The following is a 21,070-nucleotide window of genomic DNA, read 5'->3' as shown; positions in this document are numbered from 1 at the left end:
ATATATGGTCTTTGATATGGTTTCTAAGAAACCATATGTGATCTCTGATATGGTATCCAAAAAACCATATATGATCTTTGACATGGTTTCTAAGAAACCATATATGGTCTTTGATATGGTTTCTAAGAAACCATATATGGTCTTTGATATGGTTTTTAAGAAAACATATATGCTCTTTGATATGGTTTCTAAGAAACTATTAATGCTCTTTGATATGGTTTCTAAGAATCCTTATATGATTTTGGCAAAATTTTCAAGGAGCCATATGTGGTCTTTGATATGTTTTCTAAGAAACCATATATGGTCTTTGATTTGGTTTCTAAGAAACCATATGTGGTCTTTGATATGGTTTCTAAGAAACCATATCTGGTCTTTGATATGGTTTCTAAGAAATCATATGTGGTCTTTGATATGTTTTCTAAGAAACCATATATGGTCTTTGATTTGGTTTCTAAGAAACCATATGTGGTCTTTGATATGTTTTCTAAGAAACCATATATGGTCTTTGATTTGGTTTCTAAGAAACCATATGTGGTCTTTGATATGGTTTCTAAGAAACCATATCTGGTCTTTGATATGGTTTCTAAGAAATCATATATGGTCTTTGATGTGGTTTCTAAGAAACCATTTATGCTCTTTGATATGGTTTCTAAGAAACCATATATGGTCTTTGATATAGTTTCTAAGAATCCATGTATGATCTTAGCATGGTTTTCAAGGAGCCATATTTGGTCTTTGATATGGTTTCTTAGAAGCCACTTTTCAGCGAAAACAAAGTGATTCCATCCACAAAAAGTGTGCAATTTTTTTGCATTTATGGTCTTATATGGGCCATACAAGTCTATGGTTTTAGATATGGTTTCTAAGAAACCATAGAAAAAATTTTTTTTATCCCTTCTCCAAAGGAAATTGTGCGTCAAGAGCCTCTCACTACGACCCAAAAGACGCAGTTTCAGTGTACTTTCATTTTTTTTCACGGTCTTGGATATGGTATCCAAGAAGCCATACACCCATATATGTCTTGAATATGGTATCTAAGAAGGGTCTATGGTGGTCAACTCGGGTTACTTCTTAATTTCATCGGCATAGCACTAAGCTGTTTTGCATATCTACTATGGCCACTCTTTCTCTCCAAAACTTTCTTATGTTACTACTAAAGCCATGATTGGTCAGGTCAGGCTGTGATTGACCAGGAGGTATGCTTAGGGCCAACCTCACAAAGACCGCATAAAGGGGGGTCGCATACACCATCACCTACGTTACATCTGATTGTTTTCTGGGTTTTCTGGAAACGCCTGATGATTTAATGCAAAGTCCGTCCGCTTAAAAAAGTTAAATGTTGGCGTAAAATTGTTAATTATTAAAATTGATCGATTATAATAAGAGTTTAATAGACTACTCCGCAAGACATTATAAAATTGCAAAGACGTTGAAACTCTAAAATTATGCATTCTTTTTTGTTTCGATAATCTTGTCTATTTATTTTTAAATTTTTAAAACAACGGTATCAGGCAAAAGGCACAGCTAAATTCTAAAATTTTCTCTTCCAACACCCTTCCCCCCCCCCCCTCCAAAAAAGGACAAAATCACACAACGAAACTTATAAGACGCAGATTCTGAGTTCTTTTCACGTAATCAAACTGAAAGCTTTTTCACGATTTTCCTTGTGGGTAAATTTATTTTTTGATGAAATTTCTGCCCTTTGCCGTTGGTTAATTTCCAGTTTTGTATGTTTAACCTATAAAAATATGCTGCCGATTTGAATAAGATATCCGACAATATCGAACACAGCACCAATAGCTCGTTTTTAGTTGTTCGAACCATTAATGACTAGAAGACATTACAGGAAACGTTTGAGGAGAAATAGGGCGCGATCAATTGAGTTTAAGTTGGGCTTATTTGTTCACGTTTCGACCCAATGGTTCCCCACCGGCGGTACGCGTGGGTCACTAAGTTGAGGTTGATGAGGGTTGGTTGCGGGCCTTGTAGCTCCGATCGGGGCATAGCCCGATTTTCCAGGGTTCTTTTTCCTCTTCATGATAAATTCCATGGGAAGCAATAGCAAAAAGGCGACTAAACTGGCAGTTCCAAGAGTATAAAACACCGCATCGTAACTGTTGAATTTGGTGTAGACTAGTCCAGCTCCAGCAATTGAAAGTAGCGAAAAAAGCCCGTCAACCAGAAGCAAAACTGTGATGCCCAATTCCCTGCCATCGTCAACACAATCTTTGACCAAAATGAAATCTGTTGTTGACAAAATTCCTCCACAACAACCGACCAGAAACATGTAAATGGTCTGAAACGCTAATGACGGAAACGTGTTACTAAGAATGGAGAAAATTCCCAATGTTAGTTTCGAGAACTGGCTCAGTCTTATCACGGAGACGATTTCGCGATCGGCCAGAAACCCGACCCCTAACCGGGCAACTAACTGCACGGCCCCACTAATTGCTAAAGTGTCCGCTCCGTTTTGCAACGAAAAACCCATTTTAACTTCGCGTTCGGGTTGATGCACCATAACCGCATTAAACGTCGCTTCTCCCAGAAGCCAGGAAGTCATGAGCAGCAAAAATGGGGGGTTGGTCATTATATTTTTCCATAGTTGGCCTGTTTTTAGTCTAATAGATTCTGTTATAGTTAGCGCACTGTTCGCCATTAAAACACTGTCGGTCAATTCGCTGTCATATGGGCTACTTGAGTCGCTGTGTATATGGTCCGGGTACTGGGCCGCGAAGCCTAAATCTTCGGTTACGGTGGTGAACGAGTCGGGTTCGCTGCTTGCTCGTGACACTAACCCACTATCTAATTCGTTGACCAATGCCTGACGCTCGTCAGTTTGCCGCTCTCGTTGCTTTTTCTGAAGTTTCTTCAGTTTTTTCATTTGGCGTTCCTTAAACTTCCTTGTTCTGATTCCTAGAGGTCGGCTGACAGGTGGGAAGAATATAAAAGTCGCAAGCACGTAAACTGATATCAATACAAGTTGATATTTGCAATAATCGCGCCATCCGACAATCGGGACTATGTATTTAAAAGACAAAGACACCGCTATCATTCCGAACCCGATTCCTGATGAAATTATGGAAGTTGCTAGCGTCACTTTGTCATCTAGGAAGTAGTGGTAAACCGTTGTTAAACTCCCCGTGATTGAAAACAGGATTCCGAGGCCGAATCCGATTCCGTTCGAGACCAATAACTCCTTGAACGTCGAGGCATTGCTAGTGCAGTACAGACCGGCTGTTAGCAAAGGTGCAGCTGTTGCAAACATGAGAAATGGGGGTATGTTGAAGTGGTCCCTGGCAGCCTGGATGAGGGGGGCGGGTAGGAGGGTGATTGCAAAAGTGACACTGTTGATGATGGAGGCATCCGTGGTTGTGATGTTGAGTTCTGAGATCCAGGTACTCTGCATTAGACCCAGACAGTACCTAAAATGGAAATTTTTTCTCATCTATGTCACTTAACAAGTAAGATACAACAAAATTATTGCCGAGAAAATCTTAACAAGAATGCAGAGGTTGAAATTAAAAGATAATATTCCCGGATCGCCCATAATACAACTTTCCTTTCATACTAGGTCATATATGATTCCCAGTATTCATACAAGGTAATATTTGATTTGTATGATTTCTTAGTAGTCATACATAGATCATACAAAAACTCAAACTTATTCCCAAATTGCGTAATCGTTATGCCTAAGGTTAACAACACTCAAAAAATCAATCAATGCTACAACTCCATTCTGCTAAGTCGCAATGTTTCTATGTTTACAACTATTCATTGAAATTGTATTTTAATAAATTTTTTGAATTCAAAGTTATCAAAATACAAGTTCAATGAAAGTTGTAGAGATAGATTTTTTAAAATAAAAAGGCCTACAAATTGTTTTTATTGTTTATATCTATACATGAAAAAGATTATGAAACTACACTAAATTTTTGTTTCAAACATAACCGAATACGGTGAGTCGAATTGATATCAGACAATTGGCGCAAACTGCGGTTGGGGATCAAATGAGCTTTAATTTAGCCGTGAATACCCTATAATGTCATCAGGCGTTTAAAATGATGGCATAAGAGCTTCTCTAGTCACTTAGAAACTTAGATTCAAGATAAAAATTCAGAAGCAATTTTGGCGCTTGTTTATTTGACTGTTAATAGTACCCTGAAGGAAATCAAATAAGCAGCTTCAGTTTTGACTCCTAGCGATTGAGATCACGCAAAAATCAAGAAGTCATAAATGAAAAGTCACTACAAAAATCAAATGGATAAACGATAATGGATCAAGAGCAAGAACAACATAAATAATATAATTGTTCCACACTATGTTTGAGAGCAACTATTAATGGGGTAATCAAAACATTGAAAGACGAACTTTGAGTGAACAAGTACTATGGCTAAAATTTAGTCATTGAACTTCAAAAATAGAAAATTTCAACCTCCTAATGATTGATCCTTTGATATTGGCGCGCATGCAACTATTTATTCTACGGCTATGCTTCGCTCAATTTACCCATTTTCATCTCAAAATAAAAACTTGTGTTGTACATTTTACTACATTATATAACATTAACAACTACCTTTCGAAGTTTTGAGAGGAAACTGTTTTAGTTGTAAAAACATTGAAAAATTCAAGTTTACTGATATAGCAGAAAACTTAAAATTGCATTTGGATGTTATTCTAACAGTATAAATTGAAAGTTTTTGGACCACATTCCGGTTAGACTGCTTCTGGACAAACAAAAAAACCATTGCGTTCTACATTGGCGGTTTTGTCAATTGTTACAATTTACAGTCATTTTGTTGCATATAACAATGGGTTTTAATCCTGAATTCAGTTTTACAAAGGACTTTACTTTTAATTTGTTTTGTTTCCCCATTTTGTCTTAAATTTTCAATTGCATTTTTTTTGAAAACTAACTGATATTATGACAATCATCTGATAGATCAACGTCAAATTGATGAGCGCAGTTAACGACTTTACCTCCGACCTTTATAAGCGAGCAGAACTGAACACCATTTCAATTAATTAAATTTTTTCTCTCAGAAGCATGTCTTATGGTTGAAAATAATTTTTTAATTGTATAAATTTAACGTTCCAATTACTTTTGAACTACTAATTGGCTTAAAGTTTTCTTTTTTGTGAGATCAACCGTGATCTCTTCTTGTCTGACTTTTATTTCAAAATGAGTTGATTATTTTTGGAACCTTTAGTCTTCTAAAACTGGAATGAAAGCAATGTACGAGACCGTCTGTTGTTTTCCAAAAAGAATGTCAATTTCAATCCCAACATTGTGACAATTATGCTTAACAAGTGTGTTAAAAGAATTAAAGAAAAGTATTTTAATTTTGTTTTCATTTCTTTTCAGTGTACATGCAGCAACGTCTTTACTTCACATGCACTTTCTCTAATACAATATTAAGTTACATCAATTTTTGAGAATTCTTCATTTAAGTTTTTAGATGCCGAAACTTCGCTTGCCCAAGCATGTTGGAAACACAAACCAACTAGCCTTGGACGAATTGCTCTCGAACGACAGGCAGCTTTAAAACGTCTTATGAGTGCAAAAAAGCTCCAACTCGCAGGTGTTTGAGCCACGGACCTCCAGGATACCAGTTCATCTTAACCAATAAGCTACAACGGTGTTGCTTCGTTTCCGCTATTAATCGCTTTTGCAATTAACTATATTTCAGAAAGATTAACTTATATCACAAAAAAATGAAGAAGTCAAGTGTGAAAAGTCACTAAAAAAATCAAGGAATGTTCTAGAAAAGCGCAAACTGTTAATGGAAAAGTTTGCATAAAAAAGACGCACGTTTACAATAATTGCTTGAAACTTGGTTGGAGAGCAATTTAAAAACTCGTGTATATAAACAAAGTGTCTGTCATACGGTATGGATAAATCATCATATATCCATAACCGTATTTTGTTCAGTTTTATCCATTTGAAGGGCAAGTGCTTGTGTTAGTTAGTTTAGTTTCAGTTCATTCAAACATTCATCACTTCTTGTCTGTTCATGCTGTCTGTGCAGGAAATTGTCTGTTCAACTTATAAACAAATTTTGCAGTTCCTTCCTGTCTTGTGATCATGTTATGAACAAAATTTCCATTTACTAAATTGTACTTATTTTAATCATTCTCTCATTTGCATTGCTGAAAGTCAGTTCTAATTCAAATCTAGTAATCCGCTTCTCATTTGACTCAGTTGAATAGAATAGTGCCAATCGCACCGCGATTGACTAAGCTTACAATTAGAAAATCTTAATAGTAATAATCGAACTGCCATTTGCGTTGCAATTGTCGAAACTGATTTGGAATATAAGCATTCGCGACACGATTGGAACAATCTGTCGCATTTGGGTATAACTTGGCGCAGTCAGCAGCTGAATCAAAGAAGACGCCTCTCCCTTTAGATGCATTTTGGGAGAAGCCCACTGCCACTCCCTCATTAACGTGGGAAAAATGGACTCAACAGTGGAAGCTAGCCTTGCTAGCAAAAAATGAAATTCAACTAGACAACCTCCTAAACGATCCTCCAACAGCGGTAACGTACCCACCCGAGCCAACTTACGAGGAACCAATAGAAAATCATACACAAGCGACGGAAAGATAGAAAAATCCGAAATCAACAACAAGGTAAATTGAAAAATCGCTGCACAAAAATCGATGAATTAGGTATCTTATGCGGAGATAAACCCTTGGGGGATCTGTGAACAAAAATCGATTTCTTTGTTGTATTTGAGCATTGGGACGGAGGGACGACGTATTTTTAAAAGCAAACATCCCCACTTCCAAATAGAAAAACAACCATTTAAAGATCTATGGAAAGCAATGGAGGATTCCTTTACAAAAGTAAGGAATATAACTTACGATTGCTTTGTCGTCTACACATGTAAACAACAGAAAGGTGAATCTGTCGAAAGTTTCTACGGTCGTTTAATCGAACAAGCTGAAAACTGTAGTCTCGGAAGTGAGGAAACTAGTCTAATTCAAGACGCCTTCATACTAAACATGATAGATCATGAAACTCAAAAGGAGTTGTTAAAGGAAACAGTTGAACCATCGAAAGCGCTTGAATTAGCAATCCAGATGGAGACGGGGTCACAAAACCAGCAAAAGATCAATCAGAATTTAATGTCAGCTACAAACTCAGTAAACGTATTTAACAACTACCAGACGCGAATACCCAACAACTTAAACGAGATATCACACGATACCCAACCGTGCCCCAAAACTACCAAAACAGCAGCATCTGTATGAATTGTGGCCTACGATGGAGTCACAATCATCGACAAAATTGTCCCGCAAATGGAAAAAAGTGTAACAATTGTGGAATAATTGGTCACTTTGCGAGAAAATGTCGAAAGCCAAAACGATCACAGGGACAAACATAAAAAACTCCTCAAACGAACGTCAATCAAATTGATAAGTCTCCTTTAAAAAGTGATGAAGAAGAACCAGTTAACTACACCAACCAGTGGTGGATGACGGTCACAAGATCATTGTTTGAAGAGACCTCTTCCCAAGCCTTGGCCTCGCAGTGGTACAACACCAATCGGAGACTGGTAAATGTGTTAATAACATTAATTTCGCATGCAAAATTAAAGAGACAATCGCGGCGCAATTTCTTCACAGTATCAAGAATTGGTTTCTCCAAAACACATGTAGCGAAATCAAAATTTCATCAAAAGTTCACAGCAAAGCATCAAAAATGTCGGCGCGTCCCAATAAATCTACAACCTAGAGTTACGGCAGCGTTAGAACGTTTCCAGAACGAAGGTCATATTGAAAAACTATATAGTTGCTCCAACGAACATTTCATATCTCCGATCGTAATTACAGTCAAGAAAGATCAATCTATAAAGCTAGCATTAGATTCTGAAGTGCTAAACAAAGAAATACACAAAAATAAATATCAAATGCTAAACATTGAAAAGTTAATTGATACAATATCACAACACCTAAGTAACACCCGAAATGGTCAACAGGCATATTTGTTCACAGTAGATCTGAAATATGCATATAGTCAACTGAAATTACACCATGACACTACAAAACACTGTAATGTCAACATTATTTGTGGGGAATCCACCGGCACTTATATATTCAAAACTGGACTCTACGGTCTTACTGACATGCCGGCAGAGTTTCAGAAAGCAATGGACTACACTTTAGTAAGTTTACAAAACACCTATTGCTTTTTGGACGACATCATAATCGTTAGCACCGGAACTGAAACAGATCATTTGGCATATGTTACAAAATGCTTAAAAAAGTTAGACGACGACAATTTAAGAGTAAATCTTCAAAAATGCCACTTTGCAAAAACAGAAATAGAAGGGTTAGGATATAAATTTACACAAACTGGAATATCACCATTAGAAAGCAAAACTGCAGCAATACTAACAATACCACCACCAACAACACTCAAACGACTTAGATCTTTTCTCGGGTCAGTACTTTATATAGGTAAATTCATACCACACTCAGCACAATTATGCCACCCACTTAGACCACTTTTAAAAAAATCTATAAAGTTTGTTTGGACGGAGGAACACACCCAACACTTCAATTTAATAAAAGAAAAAATTGCCAACAGCACAGAAAATACCCATTACAATCAAGATTTCGATGTTCGAGTTAAGTGTGACGCTTCACGTTCTGGATTGGGTGCATCACTTGAGCAGAATACACCCGAAGGTTGGAAACCGATAGCATTTGCATCACGATTCCTCAACTCCACAGAAGAACGTTACAGTGTTAATGAACAAGAACTTGAGAATAGTCTGGTCCATTGATTATTTCAAGTACTACCTATATGGAAAAAACTTTAGTGTAGTAACGGATCATCGAGCACTATTGTCCATTCTAAAAGAGCATAGATCGAATAAATCATAAAATAGTTGACTATCTAGATGGATAGATAGATTACTTCCGTACAACTTCACAATTGAACACATGCCGGGAGCAAAAATGGGTTTAGTAGACTACATATCTAGAAACCCATTTGCAAGAGTTAAAAAATATCTACATTTGACGAGCACTTTGTCGTAGCGACAATCTCTAAAATTCGTAATTCAATGAAAAATCTAATAAAAAATAAACAGAACGCATTACAAAAATTTAATAGCATATTAAAATTACTTTCGCCTTCATTTCCTTCGAAACAGCCATTTGCACCGCAATTGCATACGCCACTAAATACTATTTCACAAATTAGTACTAAACCACTCGCATCACAATTACTCTCCACTCAAAAGAAAGTACCATTCGCGTCGCAATTAACACTTTCATCTTCAACAATTAATCCATATTTAAACTGTCCATTCGCATCGCAAATACCTCTTAAAGTTAGAAAAACACAATTAGCACTAAATAACTGTAAAGTGAATAATTCACATTCCATTAACAAATTCGCTGCAAAAGAGGAGCAAATCTCAGACAGTAAAGAATGTGAACACTCTGAACAATTATACCCAATAAAGCCCATTAATGGCATTAAGTCAAATAATCCACTTCAAATCGCTAAATTAAGCGCGAAAACACAAATTACAAAGTATAAATACCACTCGCACAAAAATCGTTTGCTTTTTGCGCAAAATAGATCCACAACCCACTTAACCTTGAACAATTCTGTTAAAACGCTTCACGCAAATAATTCAGTCAACCATATCACCAAAATGCCAAAAACTAAAACTACTCGATCGAAATCAACCCCAACGAAGGCGAGAGTAACATTCTCCGATACAAACCCTTCTACACCCGGCACTCATACATCATCTAACACCGAGACCCCTTCAGGCAGTTTAATTGAGGAAGCAGATGACATCTACTTCACCGAAACGCTAAATAAAATATTTAGCAGAAAACTCTTGGCTATACTCACTGGGAAGGACGCAATTCTCAATGAGGTGAGAGACTGTGTGATACAAGACAACCCAGATAGGCTTCGAGAAATAAGTCCCTACCTTTCTTCCTACTGGTGAGACCTTAGTGTAAAGCATGGTTGTGTCTGCCTTGACGAGCGAATAGCAATCCCGAAAGCTATAAAGGACGCAGTACTCGAGGACATACACTCGACACATCCCGGAAGTTTTGCCATGCTTTCACTCGCGCAAAACATTTGGTGGCCGTACATCCATCGGGATTTACTGGCAAAAGCCAAGGAGTGCAAAGCGTGCACGGATATAGGTAAGAATCTCAAATCAGTGATTCCGCACCGCAAATGGGCACCTTTACCAAAATGTTTCGAACGAACCACGAAAAACAAATAGATTTTGGTGGACCAATAATTAATGAGAAGGGTATAGAACATTATTTCATTAAAAGCGTAGACAGATACTCAAAATATCCCACAGCAGAAATTGTAAATAACGCCTCCGGTACAAATATAGTCAAATTTCTTAATATATATATATATATATATATATATATATATATATATATAATCACGGAGTACCTAGAACAATTAGATTAGATCAAGCAAGATGTTTTACAGGAAAAAAGTTTGAAACATTATGTACGGAAAATAACATTACACCTATATTTGCACCAGCAAATGACCATAGAGCAATTGGTCTAGTAGAACGCCTTATTCAAACAATTAAACGACAATTATCTTGCATGAAATCACAACTAAATAAAAATTTTAATTTAGAACATTCACTATATGCAATTATATAACGACTGAGAATTTCAAAACAAAAAACAACAGACATCACACCATTCGAAGCACACTTTGGTAGAAATTTTAATACACTTATTTCTAATATTACTACTACACCTAACAACACTAATTTAAGTTATAATAAATTAATCAAACATTATTTAGATGAAGACACGATACCAGGCCGTGCATATTTAACGGAAGAACAATAGGCAGATACAGCCCTAAGTTCAGACACTGGAATCGAGAAAGTCATCTGTGCCGCAAATGCCCGCGCAAGAAAAGAAGAACAGAAAATGAAAGACGGAGAGCAACGTTTGATCAAATCAGAAGGAGTTTCGGGGCCAATTCCGTGCACAGAAAGAAGCATCCAAGTAAAATTAGCCAGAAAACTACACGAAAGCCAAAGACAAAAGAAGAACCTTGATGGACTGTATGAAGTGCTTGCTCCCGGAAGCACAGTGTGCAAAGTCAGCCCAACGACGAGCGTTATCAAGGAGCCAAATCGTCAAGAGGTTCGAGTCCGAAATTCGGATTTCGCGAAGTTTGGCACGAAAACAGAACGCGATACAGAACTGACACAATACGCAGAGACCAAAGAAGATATCCGAAAAAACGATCGAGCAGAAACACAACAAACATAGACGAGACCTAATAAGAAAAAACACCGGGGACAAAAGATCAAGAGAAATAGAAAACAGGCTGATGATGTTACTGTGGTATCTTCAGAAAGATCTTGTATCTCTTCAGAAAGTAACGTAGCACGGTCTCTAAAAAAGAGATTCCGAAGCGAAGTCCGAAACATTATGACGCTCTCATCAATAGACCGGACCTTACACAAATATTAAACTTCAGTCCAGCTGTTCCAATCGCGCCACCATCACCTAATCCGAATGCAGCAGGGCCATCTGCGCTACAAATGACCACTCCGCAAATCCCCACCCCAATTTTACGCAAAACAAGCAAACGACAACTAACTATAAGCAACACGTCTGACTCTGATACGTCGTCCGTGAGAAAGAGCAAAAGGGCTCCTAAACAAAAGAAATCATCGTAGTCGTTGGTGGAGAAAATCTGAAATACAGAAGGATACTCAACGGAAATCCCTGATTCTAATACTGAATTTATTGAACCAGTATCGCCACGAGACCCTAATGAACGGTGGACAGCAGACCCAAACACAAATCTCCCAAGGGAAATGACGGTCTTACAAGCCGAAAATGAAAAAATTTCAGAATCTGATTAAAAAAACTCACTGAGACTTTATGAACTCTTTATATTTTAAATATTATTTAATATTTTATCATTTATGTAACCGGTGAAAACTTATCAATTTTCTGATTTTATATACTGATTTTTTTTCCCGACAAGGGGAAATGTCATACGGTATGGATAAATCATCATATATCCATAACCGTATTTAGTTCGTTTTATGCATTTGAAGGGCAAGTGCTTGTGTTAGTTAGTTTAGTTTCAGTTCATCCAAACATTCATCACTTCTTGTCTGTTCATGCTGTCTGTGCAGGAAATTGTCTGTTCAACTTATAAACAAATCTTGCAGTTCCTTCTTGTCTTGCGATCATGTTATGAACAAAACTTCCATTTCCTAAATTGTACTTATTTTAATCATTCTCTCATTTGCAATGCTGAAAATCAGTTCTAACTCAAATCTAGTAATCCGCTTCTCATTTGACTCAGTTGAATAGAATAGTACCAATCGCACCGCGATTGACTAAGCTTACAATTAGAAAATCTAATTGTAATAATCGAACTGCCATTTGTGGCGCAATTGTCGGAACTGATTTGGAATATAAGCATTCGCGACACGATTGGAACAATCTGTCGCATTTGGGTATAACAGTGTCAATTGAACATTCACAATAAGTAAAAACGAAGATAAATCTGCAAATTTTTCATCGGGCGAACATTTGATGGCAGTGAAATGGTTGACGAAAAAAATCAGCTCCTATGCTTGTTCAGTAGATAAATGAAAGTTGAAATATGTGTTTGTTTGAAAGCAATCCACTCAAACGGTTTTTAAAAGCAACAACTGACCATTTTTAGAAATACGATGGAAATTTTTCAGGTATCGAAAATTTAAATTTTTTGCTAGAAAGAATTTAATTTTGTTCACAATTATTTGAGAAGTTCCACACAACTGCTTGACGTGAATTGGTTTAAAAATATAAGCATCATCAATTGCATGCAATTTTCAGCAATAAATCTAGTAAACTTGTGTAAATTTTCAATTGTGTGCGTTTTGTTTAATTCAGTGAAACATTTTGTCACTGGATTTTCTCTTGTCCGCTTTAGTTTCTATTTTGAGGTCATTAACTCATTGCAACTTACACTAATCCGCCTGCAACTGCATAACTGAGCGTCAAACACAGAACCACCAACGTTTCCCTGCAGTCCAGACCCATACTCAAACAACCTCTCGTCGCCAAATATCTTCTAGAATATTCTTACGCCGATGATGATGAGAATTCTTCTGGTTACTTTTGAGTGGGTGTGACTGTAACCAGTCGCAGATTCTGTAACACTTCTAGAATTCTCTAGAATGTGTTTTTGCTGCTGAAATTTTTGAGTATCCGTTTTCGTTTCGTTAAAAATCCGGAGTCCAAGTACTAAAAGATTGTCCGAATGTCCTCTAAATACGATCGCTTTTGTTGTATTTTCCAAAAATCAAGATTCTGGTATGAGTTCTAAGCAGTTTCGTGGAGTCCAATTGTCTCACAGGTTGGCGATTTTTGGGCGTCACTCGCTGGAAGAGCTCGGATGATCTCTTCAGATATCAATCAACAGCGTAATTATCTTGTTCACAGGGCCGCGCCCAAAAGTTCAAACACTGAAACTCACACACTGTTCAATTTAAACAAACCATCGCTGGTTTCAAATTATAACTTGGTTATTACTTGGTTATAACTTGGATATTAATGGCAAATTCTTGGTTCAATTTTGATTAATTATGGGGTATAATTGTTGGCTATATTTGTGTATGGATATTGTTTGTTCGTGTGGCTTGATTTGCTTGCTTTTATGATAAGATATGATTTGAAATCAAAGAAGCTCAAATTTGGTAAGGCGGAAACAAAAACTTTCTCATCCGGTGGGTTTATCCGAGTAACCGAATGAGAAGCATTTAAGATTTGCCCTAAATAGAATAAAAGATGAACGTTAAAATTTACAAATTCAAAGAAAAATGTCTTAAATTTTGGAGCCGAAAAACGAATTTTTTGACAAACTTCGAATGGTATACGCATTCTTCAAAAAAAATAGACTTAGTTTCGGTTTTTAAGTTTCTTCAGCGGTCTTCAGCCCATTAAGTTCTATATCTGATGCCTGTTTGGGTTTAGGAATTAAACCTCCATGGATAATAACTCCATATTATTGAATTTCGATGGTGATAATTAGCTCAGTTGTGATAGCTTTATATCAGATGTACCACGTGCAGCTGAGACATGGCCATGGACCCCGAGGCTTGTCCAAAAGCGCAGCTCTTTAATAGTTAATTAGGCGTTTATTTCCATGCGGGCGTTTTTCCTTCGGGGATTTTTTCCTAACTAAAATTAGGTGTTTTTTTTCCCGTGAGTTTTTTTCCGAGCCCTGTTTTCTTTTGAAATACTTAAAAACCCACCTTAAAAATATTGCAACAAAATAGTGAATTTTTCCCCGTGAAATGTGTCGACATGATATTTTGCCATTAATGGCGTTACAAGTGTTCAGGAAGTTCGAAATGTGAATTAATTTAATCTGCATAATTAATTTAAAAACAGAAGTAATTGTAAAGTTGATATTTAAAATGGCAAAAATGCTAAACATTTCAGTGCCCTTAATCCGGCATATAGAATGCTCTTTTTCACATCTCTCAATATTACAGTTCATGACTAGAAAAAAGAAACCCGTACTCAGTGTTAGGCTTAATTTCGAGCAAAATTCTTTTCGGTTAAACGGCATGTAAACGGTTCGAAGATTCATTTATCATGTTCGGGTTCGGGATGGTTTCTTCTGAACAAACCCCAGGTCAAGCCCAATCAGTTACGCCCTTAACAGGTAAAACTTCTATTAACAAACTCGCGATGTATTCATGCATGACCTGTAACTTTGATTCTAGTTTTCGTAACTGACGAATAATCGATACTTTGAACGAGTATAACAACAATAATTAACAATTAAAATGATTACTACCAATAATTTAGGTCTTGTTTTGATGTTGTTTCAGTTGCACGTAAACTAGCTTTGACCTTTTGTCACCACAATAATTGAGACCAAAACGTCGAAATTGATGCTTAATGATTTGGTTACCCACACCAAGTAGGCGAGATTTGAGCATTTTCGAGTATTTTTGGTGTTAAGATGAAACAAAAGAAGTTGCAATTTAAACATAATAGATTTCAATAGTCTGCTATATAATACACAATTGTTAGTCTTATATAATAAACAATTCTTCACAAACTAGCCTTTCCCATACCTCATTCACCCCAAAATATGTATGCTTAGAGCTAAATGACGTGAAATTATGAAAGACAAGTGGTTAACACGGTGAAATTCGGGAGTAGTAGAATAAGCGAACACTCGATTAGGCAAAAATTAATTTTGTACGAATTTGGCGTAGTTTTTTTAGCTAAAAGATAGAGGACATTAGGCGATTAAAACACCACTCAAAAAATGGTTCTCAAAATTGTGCCGAATAGTGACTTCACATAAAATAACTACAAATGTGCTCAAGAGTTACTTTCCAAAATTGAACACTAGCATCATTAAATTTAAGAATTTCTCCCAAATTCCCAACAAATTAATATAATTTCAGTCAATGTTTATCAAAAAAGCATGACTTAATGATGTTTTTGACAAAATAAGTATCGCGCTAAAATTTTCTCTAATTACTTTTTTAATATAGCAAACTGATAGCAAGGGGGGTAGTTAGTAGTTTTGGTCTTATCGTGGAATTTTACATCCAAAAGATTCAGATTAAATTGGGGCACTGGCTTTTATCAAATCTTTTTGCACTTTTTGTAAAGTTAATTATTGTCAAGTGAGATTTCATAGCAAGGTTCCACTTAAAGTCAGGTTACAAACACGTTCAATAAATGAACATGCATTATATTTTCAAAGACACACTCATATTTTTTATGGCTGTAGACTTGTTTTTAAAGGAATTATAAAAATTGGACTACCGTTCTCGTTGTTTTTGTATTCTCACAACTTGGTGTCATTAATCAAAGATTGAATTAGTTTTATAAAGAAGTAGAATGGCACCAATCTAACGCTTTCAATTGACTTCTACTGTTTTTTTTACTATATTTACTTGAAAGAAAATCTATACAGCACTTTGATGCTTTATTTTCAACGAATGGTGCTGCGACTTTGATACTACGAGTTGTCATTTAAAAAATGTTGATTTTTAATAGCTGCCTGTATTTTACAAGGCATTTTGTTGTCCTTTCACCCCTTATGATAGTAATGACAGCTCCCATTGCCATTGAAAGGACGCCCAAATGAACATTTTTAATGTTTTTAGTGAATATCTTGTGGTTTTAATGACTGCGACAATGTTTTCTCGCAAAACATATAGCATTTCGCTATGTGGGAAAGCACCTTAGAGTTTCCTCGTCGTTCTTCAATGTTGGGCTGGCTCGCCTTCAAAGTCTAACCAAGGCTAGTTTGTTTGCTTTGCTAATTTCAGTGAATGCAGAAGTATTTGAGCCTCAGGTATCGAAAAACAATAATTTAGCAATCTTATAGAAGTTTTTTTAAGATCAATTCTTAACCTGATTAGTTTCAAACAAAATTTTTCAAGTTATCATTACAACTCGCGCCTCATTAGTTTCATGAAAACATTCAAGCGTCAGCATTTTATGGCTTGTTCTTTACATTACCAAAAATCACTGATTTTTGTATGTGAGTCAGAAGATGCAGAAACCGTATGTCCGTTCTAAAATCAAGATAAAATCTACTTAACTCGGACTCAAATTTAAAATTTGACATAACAAGGAGGCTCGATAACGTGCGATCACACATAAGGTTCCAACCCGCTCATCCACACTTTTGGCATAATTGTCTATAAAATGAGGAACAGATAAGAAACCCGAAAAATTCAAGCATTTTTCAAAATCGGTGTATGAACGAAAAAATAGCATCCAAAGCAAATAAATCAGCGGAATAAAAATTGAAGCATAAGGCCGATATATGCCAATATTAACAAAGCGAGTCAAGACGAACAGCAAAATCAAACAACAAAAACGACAAACATTAATTACATCGAAATATTTAAGTCCGTTTTGAAAAATAAAACTTAAAAAGTCAAAATAGCGTCAGATAAAACTGAAACTAAACAAAATAACGTGTAGTTCACCAGAAAAATATGGGACTAGTCCATAGTAATGCTTGGTAACAATTAGACAATAAAGAACAAAAAGATTAAATTTCAAAATTTTGTTTGTTTTTCTTAAAAACAATTAATTTCAAAGTAATGAAAACCATTAGAAATCAACTAAACTATTCCGTAAGTGTATGATTAGCAATGTTTCTGAAGATGGGAATGAAGAACTGTCGGTATTCAATTTTTTTGCGGTTACAAAAAGAACAACAAATATACAAACAAAAATCAGTAAAACTTTGCCAGAAAACGCTTTCAAAGCCGTAAAGCCATACTTTGGCCCCCAAAACATGCTCGATTGCACCTTCTTTGAACACCGATAATGTACTATGTTTGATGAAACCAGTTAACAGGTATACAAAAAAGCAAAAAAGGCCAAATTACTACTTAGAAAAAAAATTATTTCCAAAGACTTGAAGACCACTATTTACAGTATGAAATAATCAAATAGGTTCCTTTATTCGTCCAAAGGATGCCCTTGAGACTTGCAATAATCTAGGGTAAATCTTACGTCTACAAAAAGAACGTAAAGTAGGAAAAACTAAAAAAAAACTAATTTACATTTTTTGTGAAAAACCCGTGTCGAAGCCAGTAAAGTCATAACGAATTCTTCAAAAACTTTAGATTTTGTGACACCAATCTCTTTGACACCTTCTTTCGACAACAATATTATCATATTTGGCTTGCAATTAAAGAGACTAGTTAACAAACAGACAAAAAAAAGGAACAAAATTGCGAAATTAAAAAGTGCTTTTTTATTTTGGAAAACAGTTGTTTCCGAAGTCATGAAAAATATCAGCTGTCCACTAATATCAGAAAATGGGCCCATCTAATTTTCCATGACAATCCAATGAAACCGGATCATTGTACAGAAAACTTGGTACGACTAAAGCCATTATCTATCTTCTAATATCAAAACGTTGGCTTGTCTACTCTTTCAGGAAAAGCAAACACACCGGGTCATTGTACAGGAAATTAAATACAACTAAAAAGACAAATTAAAAACGACAGTTAAAGACAAAATGAAAAAACTCAATGAAATTCGTCGAGGAAATATAGTCGAAGCCGTTAAAACCAGAGTATATCCTTAAAGATTTTAATATAATCGATTTTGTCTTATATTCAACGCCAATAATGTGATATATGAACAGTCAATGAAATGATAATGTGAGCAAACTATAAAAGGTGAAAAATCGTCAGATACCTGAAAACAAAAAATGTTAAATCTAGTAGTATTAAAGCCACAAAAGAATAACTTAAGGTGTAAAACCGCAATAAAGATTAAATTTGAATTTTGTAGAAAGAGGAACCATTTTTCATTGCTGACACTAAGCTACAAATTGACCAAATTAGGTAAAATTGAAGGCAAATTTCAATAAGCCATTATTTAATTAAAAATCAAATTTATTTAGCAGTCAAAACGACTAAGCTTTCAAGTAAAAAACTAGATACAATTATTTGGAGTTGTTTACGAAGAGAATTGGACCTATCACTAGTAAGCTTTGATTCGAAATGTTCTCTAATTGTTTTAATATATAAAAAAGATAGAACTTTTTTTATAAAAAAGACCGGCTGATTACAATCCGATATATTTTTGGGTTGTAACAGTCCCAGATTGGTCCAAAAACTAGCTTTGCTAATGCTGTTTTCCCATTTTTCCATTAAGAACACTTGATTGTTCGAATGTTATAGACATATATATTTTGTTAGTTAAAAAAAATCAAAAAAATGCTGCGTTTTTGGTAATCAACGAATAAAGTTAGCAAAAAACAGCAAAGTTTTAATTACGGAGCACTAGCAACGGAAGTTGAAATACAAATAGCCCCCTTTTGAGAGCACAAGGTTGTTATAGTGGTTTTTGGGTGTGCACTTCCTGCAAAGTTAATCAAAGTGGAATAAAAATTTAGTTTGTGCTGTTTTTGATGTAAAAGTCTTGAATTTTGAAATATTTAGCCCGAATATTCAATAAAATTAATTAAAAATAGTAGACATTTTTTTTGTTTTTAAAGAGAAACTAAACAGCAATTTTTTTGCAAGAATTTAACAAATTTTATCGAAATTGAGGAAATTTTAGTCAAAAATTCCGAAAAAAGTGAATAAAATCAGCAGAATTTACTGTATTTTCTCAAAAGTTCCAACATCGATAACGTCCTGTAAGAAACGAAAATCAAAGAAAAATCTTTTTAAAACCATATTCTACGCTGGAGGAGCTTTCTAATGCTACCAGTCTCAACTCACAACGATGAATATATCGATCGGCCGAAATTGTCTGAACAAAAAAAACCCATTTGAGTATATAGATCTCCCCTCAGGAGGGGTCGGAACAACCAGAAAGATCTCTCTGAAGTGATGAGTTTAGTAACCCGGGCTGACCATAGATGCTTCATGGAAACCATACCGCAGACAAGTATGGTTGAATAGATTCTTTGATACCATACGTAAGACCATTCAAAAATTTTTAAGTAATTTTAAAGACGTCTTTTGGATCACGCAGTACAACGAATGCAGTAATATCATAGTTGCCATTTGCCTTCAACACGATAAAAATTTTCTATAGTGTCTTTTGTATCATATTCAAGACCATACAATTTTACGGCCATACTAGATCATAAAACTTTTTTGTGCAAGCTCATTTTCATTTTATGACTCAAAACCCTATGGTTCTTAGAAATCACAGCAAGAACATACAAGAAATGTTGGCTCTTTTTGATTGAAACATTTATGGTCTTACGTACGGTTCTCAAGAACCATTTATGGTCTTTTTTAAGGTTTCAAAGAAGGGGCAACCCGGAAATGTAATCTGATGAATCACAGCTGAAATGCTGTGACACGAGGATAGTAGTCAGTTTGAATTTTGTAAGAATGGCAACATTGTTTCTGTAACAATAATCAGTTTCTTGATCAGTGAATCATTTTTCTGTTCTCTGAATCAAATTTTGGAGTTGGGCTGCCATTTCAACTCTTTTCGATGTAACTTAAGTGACCACTGTATAAGTTTTAATATAAATTTGCCGTTAAGCCGAACCACTTCTCAGCCGAATGGAATTTAACGATATTTAGATACAAAATTTTCCTAGTTTTAATGATTAGTTATGTTTATGTTCATCATTCACGCAAAATTGAATACGGAAAACTTCTTTTTTATCAAGGCGCATATATATCAGCCAGTTGATTGAAGCCCTATTCCCTCCACCCAGGTCCTCTCTCCACCTTCCCCTTGTTACCTCTCTTATCTCTCATGAAGCTGTTTATAAATTTGATGTAAATTACCTTTGAGTTTTAACACAAACCTTTTTTTATCGGAGCTCTGATATTCAGTCCTTCTTTCTTTCTTGACGTAAATTTACTACCAATCAACTATTTACCAATCAATTATCAGTAAGTAGAAGTTATAACCCATTTCGATAACTCGTTTGACAAATAAGAAACGTAACAAAACGTGCAATTAACCATTTGGATAAAATAAAAGCGCCCAGAAAATAATCCTTCCGGAATTTAGGATTTAGGAATTGCGGCTAAGAACAATCAAATTTCAGTTTTTAGACGTTTATTGACAATTTATCAATTTATCGAAAAAATTGCTTGGATCAAGAAATAACGTTCAAAACATGATTGCTGTTTTCAATGCGTTTTATACGTTTTTGATCATTTTTTGTCTGTGACCTTGAAATAAACTTTGATTCACCGATATTGATCACGATACGTTTGCAATGTATTTCACCTCGAATGCAAATTTGAACAAATTGACCTTTTAGGGGAAGCGAACAATAACTATAGAATGCAAATGTTAAAATATCTAAGACAACATACATATTGATGGGCATGTTGTTTTAGGAAAGTTCGTAAATTTTAAGAAACTGGTATTAAATTTGACCGTATTTACTGCATCTAAATAGACAGATTTCGACGGCCAATCAGAAGGCACGAAAAATGATGGTGGGTATAGGAGGTTCATTGGGTGATAACCTGGGAGAAAAGTATGGAAAGTGGGGGATTGGGGAGGGGATAGGCTGTACTTTAGTTAAGTTTCC

The 21,070-nt window shown here is 35.4% G+C and overlaps 1 protein-coding gene across 1 annotated transcript; it reads right to left on the bottom strand.

Moving 5' to 3' along the window:
* Nucleotides 1-1,339: 1,339 nt before the first annotated feature.
* Nucleotides 1,340-20,719, bottom strand: LOC142335920 (uncharacterized). Its single transcript, XM_075384304.1, has 3 exons — nt 20,330-20,719; nt 13,010-13,508; nt 1,340-3,422 (listed from the first exon to the last, which is right to left on the bottom strand). The coding sequence occupies exons 2-3, from the start codon at nt 13,081-13,083 to the stop codon at nt 1,904-1,906; spliced, it is 1,593 nt and encodes a 530-aa protein (XP_075240419.1). The 5' UTR covers nt 13,084-13,508; nt 20,330-20,719; the 3' UTR covers nt 1,340-1,903.
* Nucleotides 20,720-21,070: the final 351 nt, after the last annotated feature.

This window comes from Convolutriloba macropyga, chromosome 3, assembly GCF_964194025.1.
Source record: "Convolutriloba macropyga chromosome 3, txConMacr16.3, whole genome shotgun sequence".
Classification (NCBI taxonomy): Eukaryota; Metazoa; Xenacoelomorpha; order Acoela; family Convolutidae; genus Convolutriloba; species Convolutriloba macropyga.
The sequence above is the reverse complement of the archived record's forward strand: the minus strand, read 5'-3'. Positions and strand labels throughout refer to the sequence as shown.

Excerpts from the sequence above, each read along its gene's own strand:
- LOC142335920 (XM_075384304.1), bottom strand. The coding sequence starts at position 13,083 with ATGGGTCTGGACTGCAGGGAAACGTTGGTGGTTCTGTGTTTGACGCTC. Across the intron at positions 3,423-13,009 it reads GCAGTTGCAGGCGGATTAGT|GTACTGTCTGGGTCTAATGC; the intron begins GTAAGTTGCAAT and ends TTTCCATTTTAG.